General features: G+C 53.2%; 5 protein-coding genes across 5 annotated transcripts; 4 read left to right on the plus strand and 1 right to left on the minus strand.

Moving 5' to 3' along the window:
- Nucleotides 1-216: 216 nt before the first annotated feature.
- TERG_00395 (uncharacterized protein) lies at nucleotides 217-1,854 on the plus strand (the record flags this gene model as incomplete). The annotated part of the gene is made up of 1 exon (XM_003238358.1): nucleotides 217-1,854. One exon carries the CDS (start codon nucleotides 217-219, stop codon nucleotides 1,852-1,854), a length of 1,638 nt encoding a protein of 545 aa, XP_003238406.1.
- Nucleotides 1,855-2,937: 1,083 nt separating this feature from the next.
- On the plus strand, nucleotides 2,938-4,776 carry TERG_00396 (uncharacterized protein; the record flags this gene model as incomplete). Its single annotated transcript, XM_003238359.1, has 1 exon — nucleotides 2,938-4,776. One exon carries the CDS (start codon nucleotides 2,938-2,940, stop codon nucleotides 4,774-4,776), a length of 1,839 nt encoding a protein of 612 aa, XP_003238407.1.
- Nucleotides 4,777-5,275: 499 nt separating this feature from the next.
- TERG_00397 (uncharacterized protein) lies at nucleotides 5,276-7,793 on the plus strand (the record flags this gene model as incomplete). Its single annotated transcript, XM_003238360.1, has 2 exons — nucleotides 5,276-7,456; nucleotides 7,650-7,793. 2 exons carry the CDS (start codon nucleotides 5,276-5,278, stop codon nucleotides 7,791-7,793), a joined length of 2,325 nt encoding a protein of 774 aa, XP_003238408.1.
- Nucleotides 7,794-9,058: 1,265 nt separating this feature from the next.
- Nucleotides 9,059-11,000, minus strand: TERG_00398 (uncharacterized protein; the record flags this gene model as incomplete). Its single annotated transcript, XM_047747588.1, has 3 exons — nucleotides 9,059-10,176; nucleotides 10,297-10,874; nucleotides 10,974-11,000. 3 exons carry the CDS (start codon nucleotides 10,998-11,000, stop codon nucleotides 9,147-9,149), a joined length of 1,635 nt encoding a protein of 544 aa, XP_047603548.1. The 3' UTR covers nucleotides 9,059-9,146.
- A 61-nt stretch (nucleotides 11,001-11,061) lies between these two features.
- Nucleotides 11,062-12,942, plus strand: TERG_00399 (uncharacterized protein). Its single transcript, XM_047747589.1, has 2 exons — nucleotides 11,062-12,159; nucleotides 12,287-12,942. Exons 1-2 carry the CDS (start codon nucleotides 11,727-11,729, stop codon nucleotides 12,868-12,870), a joined length of 1,017 nt encoding a protein of 338 aa, XP_047603549.1. The 5' UTR covers nucleotides 11,062-11,726; the 3' UTR covers nucleotides 12,871-12,942.
- Nucleotides 12,943-13,028: the final 86 nt, after the last annotated feature.

Below are 13,028 nucleotides of genomic sequence, written 5' to 3' on the forward strand. Positions count from 1 at the left end.
GCGAGCAAACCGCGAGATCGCCGCGAGCTACTCTGGGCCCCCGCCGTCGCTGTCATTGGCAAGCAGCGCTCTCTATGGCATCTCGTCTCGCTCGCCTGCATGGCCAGCAGCTAGCGTCCCTCCACCCTTGCATCTCCTCTTCTGCTCTTTTCTTTCTCTTCTTCTTCTTCTTCTTCTTCGTCGTCGTCGTCGTCGTTCTCTGCCTCAGGAGTCATCATGGCCTCCCGCCGCGGCCACCGGCGAAGCGGCCTCTGGGACATCCCCCTCGACCACGACCTCTATGCCTCCTCCCCTTACTACTCCTCGCCCGCGCCCTCCTCCCCCTACGACCCCTACGGCCCCGGCACCCCCAGCAGCAGTGGCAGCAACAGCTACTACCTGACGACCCCGCGGGTCTACAGCAACGGCGACATCAGCCAGGCCGAAGCCCGCATGCGCGCACAACAGCTGGCCGCTCCCTCGCCAGAGGACGGCGAGCTTCCGGACATCCTCATCTTCAAGTACCAGAACGAGTCCTGGAGCTTCGAGTTCCCTGCCTTCTCCATCGACGACGACCGGCTGTGCGTCAGCGACATCCGACGGCTGGCCGGCCAGACCCTCAACATCGCCGACATCAGCAGGATAAAGCTCATGTACAAGGGCCGCCTGATGACCGACGACGCCGCCAGTGCAAAGTCGCAGGGCCTGAAGCAGTTTTCTGAGGTCGTTGCGATCGTCATGCCAGGATACACAGAGGGTGTCTACGGTGGGAGCAGCGGCTTGATCGACGGATGGCGCGAGGCTCAATTGATTCCCGTCTCTGACAGCGAGAAAGACGACGAGCAGCCGTCCCTGCAACCACCGCCGCCGCCTCTACAGAAGCCACTACAGAAGCCACAGCAGCAGCAGCAGCAGCAGCAGCAGTCGTCTGCGTCACGGCCACGACGGCCGCCAAAGGTCAAGATCGAGGTCAGAGACGACGATGAATTAGAGGACGAGAGGTACTACTACAAGCCGTCGCCCGTTCGTCGAGGAAGGTCTCCGCCCAAGTATGTCCCCCAGGAACGAAGGAAGTCTGTCCGCCGCGAGCGCAAACCAAGAGACCCTTCGCCTGTCTCCCCTGATCGAAAGCCCCGGCGGCGGCCAGTACAGCATCAGCAGCATCAGCAGCAGCAACCTCCTGTGCAGCCAGTCCAGCCAGTGAGAGAGCCTGCGTCGCCTAAGGAACCCATATCACCCCGGGAAAAGATCTACGCTCGCCAGACCCGGCCGCCATCCCCTCCAAAATCGAAATACCAATACCCAGCTGTCCCTCCGTATCCATCCCCGCCTCCAGCCGCCTATGACCCGCTGCCAAACATCTGTCGGGAGCCACGGCCATACGCAACCTCTCATCCTTCGCCGTCAGTCAGCAGCACCGTCAGCTCATCGACGTACACCTCAGACTCGGCCTCTACGGCTGCTTCGACCGCGGCATCTTTTTCTCCCACAGTGCCCTCATCCATACCTGCTCCTACTAAACCCAAACCAAAACCAAAGGCCAACAAGACATACTCTGTGCCCAACCGGCCGCCTACCCCTTGTCCTCCCTTCCTAGCATCCCACTCTACATCTGACAAGCTCACCATCTTTGAGAAATATGTAAATGACAAGCTGATACCGCTGTGCACTCGGTTCATCATGCATCCGCCTGCGGATGTACGAGCGCAGAATAAGGAGCAGCGCAGACTAAGCGAGGCAATGGAGCGGGTTCTCGCCAGGGCTGATGAGATTACCGTTGGTACGTCACGGCCCCTGAGAGATCGCAGGAAGGCTGTCGTGCAGATGGTTCAGCGCTTCCAGACCAGGATCGACGCCATGATCGTCCCTGAGTAAGGAAGGTTCTGCAGCAACAAGAGGAGGATTTACGGAGTCTGGGTAATTTGATATTAATGCTGGATGCTGGAGTTGGTTTGGCAGTTTAATCCAGGGGTGCATTTTGATAGATGGATGGCATGACATGACATACCATGATATGATATGATATGGCATGACATGGTAACTACGAATTTACGAATCCTTTCCCTTAAAAAAAAAGAAAGAAAAAGAAAAGGACATTTACACGACGTGATGATTACTACTTTAACTCTTCTCCTCTCCTTTCTTGTCTTCTTACCGTCTTTATTTGCTTCATCATGTTCCATCCTATCTCCTACTTCGATGATGCCTGTCACCATCTCTTACATGGAAAAAACAGGGAATATCCAGGGCAGCTTTGCATCAACTGATATGATTGATATTCATTTGTCTTCGAATTCTCTAAGCAATACATGCTTCAACCAAGACATTCTCTACTTCTGGCCTTGCTGGCTTTCCTGCTTCTGATGACCACTGTGACTCTGCCCTTTGTCTGTTGAATTCGCATTCTTGTCGTCCTTGGATTGCTTCTGCGAGTTCGTGTCTTCTCCTCCAGGCTTAAGAGATTCTTGTTAGCCATCTGACTCTTACAATACATTTGAATGCTGGTATTTGATAAAAGCCGTCCTTACCTTGGAAGACGTAATGCGTGAGATATCCTCCTCACTCACTGGGATGACAGGCATGTTGCTTTGGTTATGACAAGGGCTATATTCTCTGCATCAATCGATCAAATTGTCCTTTGTAGGATGGATGACTTTGATGCCGTCTGAATGTTTGTTATACAGACTACCATTTTGGTGGCAAATATGACGTACGTAGATTGGCAGCTCTTCTGGCAGGCGTGAACATGCCGCAATAAAGTCAACAAACAAACGGTCATACAGACGATCCTTCTGTGTCTATCTAACCTCCCAGTGTTGGCTGGATCGTGGTTCAGCAGTGTATTATAACTGTAGTAATATCGCTGTCGAGTCTTCTTTTCCTGTATATCATCTACTGTCAGCCAGATTCATCCTTACCGTTCATAATTCAGCTAGCGGCTATCAGCTACTTGAAAATATGAATCATTACCTCTCACGCGAACTTGGCCGGGGGCAGAAACTCCTGTACGTCGCACCTCGACGTCGGGAAATACACGGAACCCCGAGAGGGAGTTTCGCTATGCTCTACTCCAAAGGCGCCCCTGGAATCTTTCTGCTACTCGCAAAACCCAACTTCACCACTCGCCCCGGCGTCATTATGCGTGACCGGGACCCAGACACTGAAGCAAGGGTATCAGAAACATTCCTACAGAGTCCCAGTAATATATTCAGGTTGATGCCTGTCTGTCTCATGCAAATGATCATCGAAAACCTACATATAATCGATGTACTCCATTTCGGGCTTACTTGCACCGACGCCTGGTGCGCAGTATGGCCTACCCTCTGGAAATTCAGCCTCAGTTCTCTGGGTACCTGGGCGGGTACACCCATACTATGCGGTGCAGAGGGACCAAGGGAGTTGGGGAGTTATGACCCGCCTGAGCCGCCTACGGGAGACCAGTACGTGCAGGGCATAAACAGACTGCTTCAAGGTCGGGCATCCGATAGGATTCGTCCAAGAAGGCGATCCGGATCCTTGCCGATGAATAGCCAGCGAAATGGGATCTCAGGCCGACCAAGTTCAATTAATCCAAACCGACCGGCTGCCTTTGCGGATGACCTTGAGGCATTGGATGACTTATTGGTTGACGTATTGAACAGTCTATCGAATGGCCTACCAAATGGCCAACTGTATGGGACCAGTCAAGAAAGGCCGTCACGGCCGGTCATGGGCCGTATTCTGGGTCCAACAAATAGACATAGTATTCGTCATGGGCAGCCGAACGCAACTCCTAGGCTGAGACCATTGGAACGTGCTCGACGGCGAGTCAATAGGCTCTACCCAGACCTGCAGGATCGGAATCATCCATATGACAATCATCCAAGCCAGCCGAATGGGGTTCCCCATAATCGTCCGAACGGTATCCATTCGAACGAAAGATCTGGGACTGCCTGGGTCCATGCAGATGGTGTCATTTCAACCAACCAGATTTATAGGGATGAACTTCGAAATCAAAGGTACCGCGAAATTTTGATTGAAATGAGGAATATGCCAAATAGAGCGAATGGGACGAACGCGACGAACACGACGAACGGGGTGAATGGGGTGAATGGGACGCACGGAGTGAATGGGACGAACGGGGTGAATGGAGTGAATGGGACGAACAGGGTGAATGGGACGAACGGGGTAAATGGAGTGAATGGAGTGAATGGAGTGAATGGAATGAACGGAGTAAATGCGAATGTTCCAGCACAGCCGTCCGACTCTGGCCCACACCGGGCATTGATAATAGAAGCCCTTCCGACCCCCCTCGTTCATCAGGCCTGGGCATTTTTCAAGCAGACCAGAGATGTAATCAATGACTGCTTACCTCCCGATCTCCATATGCCAGCCAATGCATATATCAGGACCAGCGCCTACTACCCGGCTGACCTGTTGACTATCATTAACCCTTGTCCAGCGAGCCTCTACCGCACCGAGCCCGGCGATGAGTGGATCCTTAGAAGCCTGACGGCGCGCCAGTACGTCCGCTCAACCGCAATTGCCTTGCATCCTGGATACATCAAAGGACCGTTCATCATGGGCATCGGCTTTGGCGAGGTGATCTTCGCCATGACCGTGTGGACTCATACGAGCAGGGGCCGCTGGGCTGGTCATAGCCTAGATATCATTCTTCTAAGCCAGCTAGAAGAAGAAGAAGAAGACGGCGGAGATTGGGAGGACGTAGGAGACTATGTCAGGCAGTTCATTCACGAGTCCTTCAGGATGCATTACGGCGAGAACTGGCAGGAAGAGGCTGTGAAGCTTGCGTGGTAAACCATGGCTTGTCTAGATGCTAGACACCTCTTTGTATATCATAGGCTGGTATCGTTATCCTGACTCTTCGTAGCTGAGTATAAGATGTAAGATTCGAGGCAGCTTGCGAGGTTCGTTTTGTAGCTGTAGACGCAGATGAAGTCGAAATATTCCTGATCGGGACGGATGAAGATTTTGCCGCCAGACGCGATTAGCGACCTAACCTAGAAACGGCCTGAGGCCGCCACGACGAAGAAGCAGAAAGACAGCGAAGGAGAAAGGCGAAACGAAGGCAAAGCGAAGATCTACTGCGACAGAGAAATACCCAGCAGCAGGCGAGCCCGCTGGAAGCTTAGCTACGTTGACGCTCCATCCACCGACCGGCCTGCCGCCACTCGTCCTGCAGATGCATCGCCAGCAGCTTCGTCACTGAGACAGCGCGCGACTTCTTCCCCGCCGCCCAAGAGAAGACGAAGTTCGGAGAAGAGATAAAGACGGCGGGCGAGAAGAAGGCGACAAAATGCCGGAGTCGAGTGCGCTGGGCGAGCTGTTTATCGAAGGGCCGTCGGACCCTGATGCGCAAGCTACCGTCACGGACTTCATCGACTACACAGAATACCTGCCCTCAGACCTCGTCCGCTCGCTGACCTTGATTCGCGGTCTCGATGAACGGTATGTGAATGCGACAGCATCTGTCCACGAGCTTACAAAGGTCTATGGCCAGCTCCCAAACCTCCCTGCAGAGTCTCGCCCCCAGCCGCATATACTACGCAAGCAGATATCAGAGCAGCTACGGCGCGCGGTCAACGCCCGCGAATCGGCCTATGCAGAGTCCTGCCGTCTCTACGATCTTGTGGACCACTACGTTGATCGCCTGGGGAGTATAAAGTCCAAGCTATGCACGATACTGGCGAATCTAGGCTCGGTGAAGGATGAAGAGACTGCTACCGAGAAGAGACCAGGAACCGCAGAAGGACCTGGTGCAGCACCCAGGATCACCCTTCGTGTGGACGGCCAGAAGGCTTCGGGAGCTGCTCGTCGCCAGGATACGGCAGCACAAAAGAAGTCAAGGAGCCAGAAACCTGCCGCTCTTAAGACTGGTGCTGCGCTGCCGGAAAGTCCAGCAGTAGCCGGCCCATCCCTCAATCTGCCTCTAGATCAAACCTTGGAAAAGACAAAAAAGGAAAAGCAACCCAAGAAACAAAAGCCGGCACAGCCTACGAATAGATCAGCTGCCGATCCTAAGACAGCGCCAATTCTAGAACCACCTCCCGAGGATGCTGTGATTGGTGGTGAGTATCGGCCGTGGCTACGATTAACAGAATGGGAAATGGCACGACTACGGAAGAAGATGAAGAAAAATATAGTCTGGCAGCCTAGTGATGTTATGATACAGCGAGAACTGGCGCTCGGATCTCGCGGCTGGGAAGGGTATTTAGCTGCCAAACAAAAAGCCGAGGAAGAAGGTACCGAGTTCGTGGATTGCGATGATATCATGAACACCTATTCCCCAAGCGTACCCGCCTTCAAAGGTGCTGGAATGCCGCCGCAGCTAAGGAATGAGGAAAACAAAACCGTTCTCAATCGAGGTATGAAACTCAACGAAGCCAAGAAGCAGAAGCGTGAGAGTTTGGCTCGGGAACAAGCCGCTGCCCTGGCCGCTGCGGAAGCGGAAATGGCAGCCAAACGTCTTGGAAATATTGGATCTACCTTCAAGAATCTGTTCTCGAGTCCTGTGCAACCGTCACAGACTCCGGCTCCCACACTACCAGCTCCAGCTGTGCCACCTGTTGCTGCTGATAGTGTCCAAAACACTGGTCCTTCAAGCAATAATGCCAGCAGCAGCAGCAATAATATTAATAATGCCTCTTTAGCTAATGATTCAACAGCTACGACTAGGCTGAAGATAAAACCGAGTACGTCCAAGAAGAGGAAACATGATGAATTAGTTGATGCTGTACCTTCTGGACAAGAAAAGGGCGGTTCAAGGCCTACATCCGCTGGAGCCAGCCCATCGACCAAACCTGTTCCCAAAAGGCTACAGCTCACAATGCCCGCTTCTGAGAACCAACCTCTTACCACTGGGGCGAAGAAGGCTGTTAAGCCTACAATATCACTGAAACTTCCCGTCCTTCCACCCAGGCCAGGCTCCAAACTATCTTCACCCATGACTTCCCCTGCCGAGCCAAAATCGGCCGTTGAATCCTCAACCCGCCGGCGTTTATCAGGCGTCTCCAAGGCCGTACGCAGCGCTACTCCTCCCGCGGTAGCTAGGACATCATCCCGTCGCCGCTCAATTACATCCGGATCGGTTGATTCTACAACCCGTGATCGCCTCCGACGTAAGAGCACAACTCCAGCCATCAAGGACCTCTCTACTAACCAAACAGCCACCACGACCACTGCAGGGGCAGCAGCCGCTCCCGCAGTAACGGCAGCCGGACGACGCAGCAAACGGCCTGCCCCTGGTCCTGTGACTGCCGGGGAGAACGGAGGCTCGGCAGTCAGCATAGGCAAACGAAAAGCCAAGCCGGCAGTCAAGAAGAAACGAGACCAAAAGGACAGCAATATATCGTCCAAGGCTGAGGATATCCGTATTGATGAGGACGGAGTGGTTGAGGAGATTGATCCTAATGAGCCACGGTATTGTCTCTGCGGCGACGTGAGCTTCGGAACTATGATATGCTGTGAAGACGATGATGTGAGTGAGGTCGAGCGAAGTGTTGTTGCTTGTTTGCTAAGTGTGTCGTTTTTCGCTCCCGTCACTTGTTTCATCTTTACTCCTGCATTCCTTTCCCCGGTGTTTCTTTACCTTTGACAAAATGTTTCTTCTATTCACCCTTCTGTTGAGATTCTTATGGAAGGGAACATGCTAACGCGGCGTTTCTATCTAGTGTGAGACGGAGTGGTTCCACCTTGACTGCGTTGGCCTGCCCGAAGTCCCTAGCCGTCTGGCCAAATGGTACTGTCCTGAATGCCGCAAGAAGCTAGACAAAATACCTCCGGATGGCATCGTGCGTAACGGTGGCCGACGGTAAAAGGCGAACTGGCTGTAATAACAACAACAATTTAATATAGTCGATCCTTCATATTCCATTTCTTTCAATTTTCGTTTCATTCTCGGTTTACTGGTATGGGGTTACAGAGGAGGCGAGCCATGGTTCTTTAGCATCTTGCTCTTGGGGAGTTGGCGTGTTCATTTATTATGAATTATGGGAGACATGACGAGCTCGGAGTCTTTACTTTTCAGTGCTTTCCTTACGTCTATTTTTTTGGTTCCTCTCTTGATAACTGCTGCCTTGTCCTGTACCAATTTTGCAAATTAACCTATACTTCACTTTCTTCCTTCAAAATATTAAACCTTCAAACACTTTTATCATTTTGCCAATATCTTGACATTTATGGGTGTGAATGTGTAAGAGAAAAAATCTAATACCTCCATCCCCTTCTTTTGCAACCCTATATAGAGTTGTTTAGCATCGGGGGCCTCTCAAGATCGTCACTGAGGCTCTTCGTTCCGCAACCTTGTTTCTAACTACTAGCTCAGGTTCAAACTGCTGTGGAGGAATGGTGTATGTACGTCATTCAATTGATCCGGAAAATGTAATAGACATCATCATTACTATAGATGGGTATGTAAAGTAAGCGTTAAATTGACGGATGAAGAATCCAACTTGATAGTTAGATCTCAGCCAAAAAACGGGGGGGATACAGAGAGAAGTTGGAGGAAGCCAGTGCCGCCCTGGAGCTCCAAGAAAACATCAACAAGGGCATACTAGTGGATAATTGAACCAAACGGTGTAGAGGGGATCATGAAGAAGTCCGGCCGTGATAATGGGATAGGTAGATGTAATGGTAGACGGGGATGGGAATAAGGTACTAGAACGCCGTATGGGTAAAACTAAAAATAAGTCAATGGATAGAGCAGATCAGTCGTATAAATCTTTATCGCATTCCGCTTCTCCCGCGAGAAATCAAACTCCTAAAAGGTTTGTTGGTTGGTAGGCTGATGTGTTTGTGATCTTTCGTATATATATGTAAAGTAGCAAGCAACTATGACGATTGGCAAAGGAAAGAAAGGGAAAAACATAGCAGGGGATGAAGGCGGAAAACCACAAAGACTCAAAAAGCAAAAAATAAAAAAAATAGCATAGAGAGATGATGGGAAAAAATGTGTTCAATATCCAAGGGGCTTCCGTTCGTTTCGTTTCCGAGGTTAAAAAAAGTCATTCCATTCCTCCGACTGAAGAGTAAAGAAAATGGATTTTTTTTTTTTTTTTTTTTTTTTTTTTTTTTTTTTTTTGATCCAAAATAATATGGTGATAGAAGAAAGAGGTAGGAAGGGTTTAAGACAAGAAAAATATAGGAGATGGCAGTTGAGTCGGGTAATCTCACTCTTCCATGTGGCCGAAGACGCCATCGTCATCGTCATCCATGTGTACGACGGAAGATGGCGAGCCGCGGTCTGACTCGTCATCTCGAGAGCGTGAGTGCTGAGGATTGGCCGGACTGGTGCTGTCGTTCCGTAGGTTGGAATGCTGGGTGATGGTGTCGGGCTTTATGTCGGCCATCTTGACGTCTCGTTCATCTGAGACACGGTATGATATAGGCGCGTGTGTGGCCATGGGAAGGGTGTCAAAGATGTTTGGTGTGGATGCGGCCAAGTTTCCAGTTATAGTCGCCCCTGAGACACTGCTGCCGCTGTTATTTGAGACGTTTATGCTGCTAGAAGGGCCGGAGACGGTACTGTTGTCTCCAAAGTAGCCATTGGAATGGTTGTTGGCCATTGCCATTGTGCTGCCGACGCTCTGGCCCAAGAACCGAGCTGGAAGAGGAGGAACTGGGGGAACATCCTCGAGAATGGCCATGGGCCCTGATCTGGGGGTACCAAAATTGCAGAGTTCGATTGCGGCTGCAAGACCGGCAGCGTCGTCGTCGAGGACACCGTTGGTGTCTGCAGTGGAAGGTCTGGTATCTGTGCTGGAATGGCGGAAGTGAGAGTGTGCAGGCGAGTAAGAAGGAACGCTGCTTGCGCTGGCGAAGGAGGCAGAAGGGATGGACTGGAGGGACTGGGAGAAGGAGTGATTATAATTATGATTATAGCTGCTATGGCTGCTGGGGTAGCGGTAAGGGTCGTTGGATGATTTGGACAAGGCGCCGTCGTCACCGGTAGGGGGCGGCGTGGTCTCGGTCGAGCTGAGGCCGTCACGGAGCTCGGAAATGCCAGACACAGTCGGAGAGGTTGACGAACGGTCCGAGTCGCCGCTCCCGCTGGCAGCAGCAGCACGGGCAGCAGCCTGCTCCTCTGAGACGGGTTCGTTGAGCGTGACAAGGACGCTGGCGGCTTCGAGCAGCTGGACCTGCTGGTGTTTCGATATGAGGAGCTTTGATGTCACTGCCCATGCCGGATCGTGTTCCCACCTATGGCCCCAGATATGTCAATTATCGACGCAATCAAGAGAACAACGGATTGATTGATGCATGTATCAATCCATTTTGGGCAACATATGTAGTAGAGAGGGGAAGACGGGGTATACGCACATATGCTTGGTCAAGCAGCTGCTATGCTTATACCCCTTCCCACAGCGGTCACACTTGAGCTCGACGAGCGACCTCTTTCCTTCTCCCTTCATGAGATGCGAGCCCTCGCTGGCCCGCCTGCTCCTGTGCTTGATGCTGATCGGCCTGCCAGCGTTCCCCGTCCCGGCGGAGAGCTCTTCAGAGACCGCACTGCTGCTGTTCAGGGACCCCGGCACTGGCTTGCGATCGACTGCAGCCATGCCGTTCCTGGCAGCATGGGAGGAGGGCCCGAACGGGGACGAGGAGCCAGCGGAGGTCGACTCGAGGCCGGCTGCCCGCCGCAGCGAGAGACCACGGCGGTGGTGGGAGGTGTGTATGGGCGCTCCGGCGCTGGCGCCAGACTCGCTGATCACGGCGGCCGCGGCAGCAGCGGCAGCATTGTTGCTGTTGGCGGCGGACGAGGTCATGCTCTTCCGCCGGGTAACGCGGTGGTTGTAGTTGAGGGCGCCCAGGGAGACGGAGTGTGAGTGCGTCCGCCCGTTGCTGGCCTGGCGAGGGTTCGGGATGGCCTGGGGCAGCGGCCGCGAAGAAGAGTCCTGCTGCTGGTCGAGAGCGAGCCAGAAAGGAGGGAGTCGTTAGTGAATGAGTTGCTCGCCACGCTGGAGGGAAGGAGATGACTATCTGCCCCCAGCGCACACCCGCAACAGAGGCCCCGGACGGTGCATTGGGGCATCCCGAGGCCGCTGCAGGGTCACTCTGCCGATGTACGCACCTTGAACGAGGCCATCTTGGGCTGGTGACGGGGGAGGGAGTGGTTCGGCCTGGAGGTGTTGGTTGTTTGTCGGTGGTTATTATTCGTTTTTTTTTTTTTTTTTTTTTTTTTTTCGTCCTTTTTTTTTTTTTTTGACGAAAAGCCCGGCGCCAGGGGCAAAAGCTAAGATCCTCAGCAGGCAGGGCGACGGACGACAGGGACGAGAGCAGGACTAGACAGGCATTGCCGCCGGGAGAGACAGCGAGGGTCGAGGGAGGGCGGTTGGTGGTGAAGATGGAGGGAGAAGCAGCCAGGAAGAAGTAAAAAAAAAAAGGCGACGCGGTGGATCTCGGGGGTTATTTTTGGCTGTAGATCAAAAGTCAGGAATACGACAGAGATTCAGATCGAGCGGGCGAGGCAGTCGACGGCGGATACGAGGTTGCTGCGGTTCGTTTGTTGCGAGCAGAGAAGATGCAGTTGAGAAGTTGAAGTTGAGAAGTTGAAGTTGAGAAGTTGAAGTTGAGAAGTTGAAGTTGAGAAGTTGAAGTTGAAGTCTTGATAAAACAACTATTTTGATAGCAACAACGACGAGAGCGACAAAGTCACTAACAACTAACTAGCAAGCCTGCAGAAACAATAAGACGGCCGCTATAACTGACTACTAGCCGGTGCCCCTGTTGCTGCTGCTACGACTGACTCGATGTTCCTCTCACGCTTCAGGAGCGACGACGAGGAGGAGGCCGAAGACCTCCTGGCCAGCTTCCTGCCCGTCCTCTTCCCGGACTCGACGACCACCTGCGTCGGCCAGCCAGGCCAGCAGCTCGTCTACTCGTCGCCGGCCTTTGGCGAGCTCGCCCTGACGATTCCAGTCCATCCGCGGGACCAGGGAAAGGCAGCAGAGGCAGCAGAGGCGGCGGCGGACGGGCAGGAGAGGGCGCCGCTGGGGGAGGGCGTCGACCGGGCCTGCATGCTGTTTGCGCACTTCCTCTGGGGCTCGAGCCTGCTGGTGACCGACGGCATCGAGAGGGCGTCTTCATCTTCTACTTCTTCTTCTATTAATTCCCCCTTTGAAGCTGCGGCTGATGGTTCAGTATGGAGCGTGAAGGGTCATGATATCCTCGAACTTGGTGCAGGCGAGTAGCGACAACTACAACTACAAGCAACACAACTCCCACGCCATCTACATCCATCTGCGTGTGCCGGCAGTGCTGTAGAGACGGCCGCTATCATCTCGTTAACAGGAAGAAACTGTATATATAGGTGCCGCCCTGTCCTCCATCGTCAGCGTGCTCGCCGGCGCAGAGTCCGTCACCGTCACCGACCACCCCCTCGCCCCAGGCCTGTACGGCTCGATACAGGCCAACATCGACAGGAATATACCCAAACACCTCGCCCACCGCATCTCCGTCCAGCCGTACCAGTGGGGGGTCCTCGACCAGGGCGGCAGCGTCGACGAGGAGGAGCTCGAGACCGCGTATCTCGACCAGATGGCGGGCTTCGCGGCCGCCAACCGAGCTCGGTTTAGCCGCATCATCTGCGCAGACTGTCTGTGGATGCCCTCCCAGCACGAGAACCTGATCCAGACCCTGCTCTGGTTCCTCGCTCCCTCGTCAGGCTCGCCTGCAGGCATCGCATGGGTCGTGGCAGGTTTGCACACCGGCCGACACATCGTAGCCTCCTTCTTTCAAAAGGCCGTCTCCGCCGGTCTGAAGATCGAGAAGATATGGGAGCGAGACATGAATTCGACCGAGGGAGAGACGACGAGGGAGTGGAAGCCCGTTCGAGAGGACGAAGGGCCGGAGAACAGAGCTCGATGGTGCATCGTGGGCTTGCTCAGCAGGTAGTTTTGTTACCACACTCCCATACATAGCAGCTACTTCATATAAAATAGAAAAGCAACTCCTCCTTTTTGTTTATCTATTCCTCTGGAAGCATATAGTACATACTCCCTGGCCCTCCTGGGCCGCCAAACCGGAACTTGGGATATTCAACCCGGTCGTAC

The sequence above is a fragment of the Trichophyton rubrum genome, assembly GCF_000151425.1.
Source record: "Trichophyton rubrum CBS 118892 genomic scaffold supercont2.1, whole genome shotgun sequence".
Lineage (NCBI taxonomy): Eukaryota > Fungi > Ascomycota > Eurotiomycetes > Onygenales > Arthrodermataceae > Trichophyton > Trichophyton rubrum.

Bases quoted from the DNA above. Each gene is read 5' to 3' on its own strand.
- TERG_00399 (XM_047747589.1), top strand. From the start codon at position 11,727: ATGTTCCTCTCACGCTTCAGGAGCGACGACGAGGAGGAGGCCGAAGAC. The intron at 12,160-12,286 runs GCGAGTAGCGAC...CTGTATATATAG, and splicing joins TATCCTCGAACTTGGTGCAG to GTGCCGCCCTGTCCTCCATC.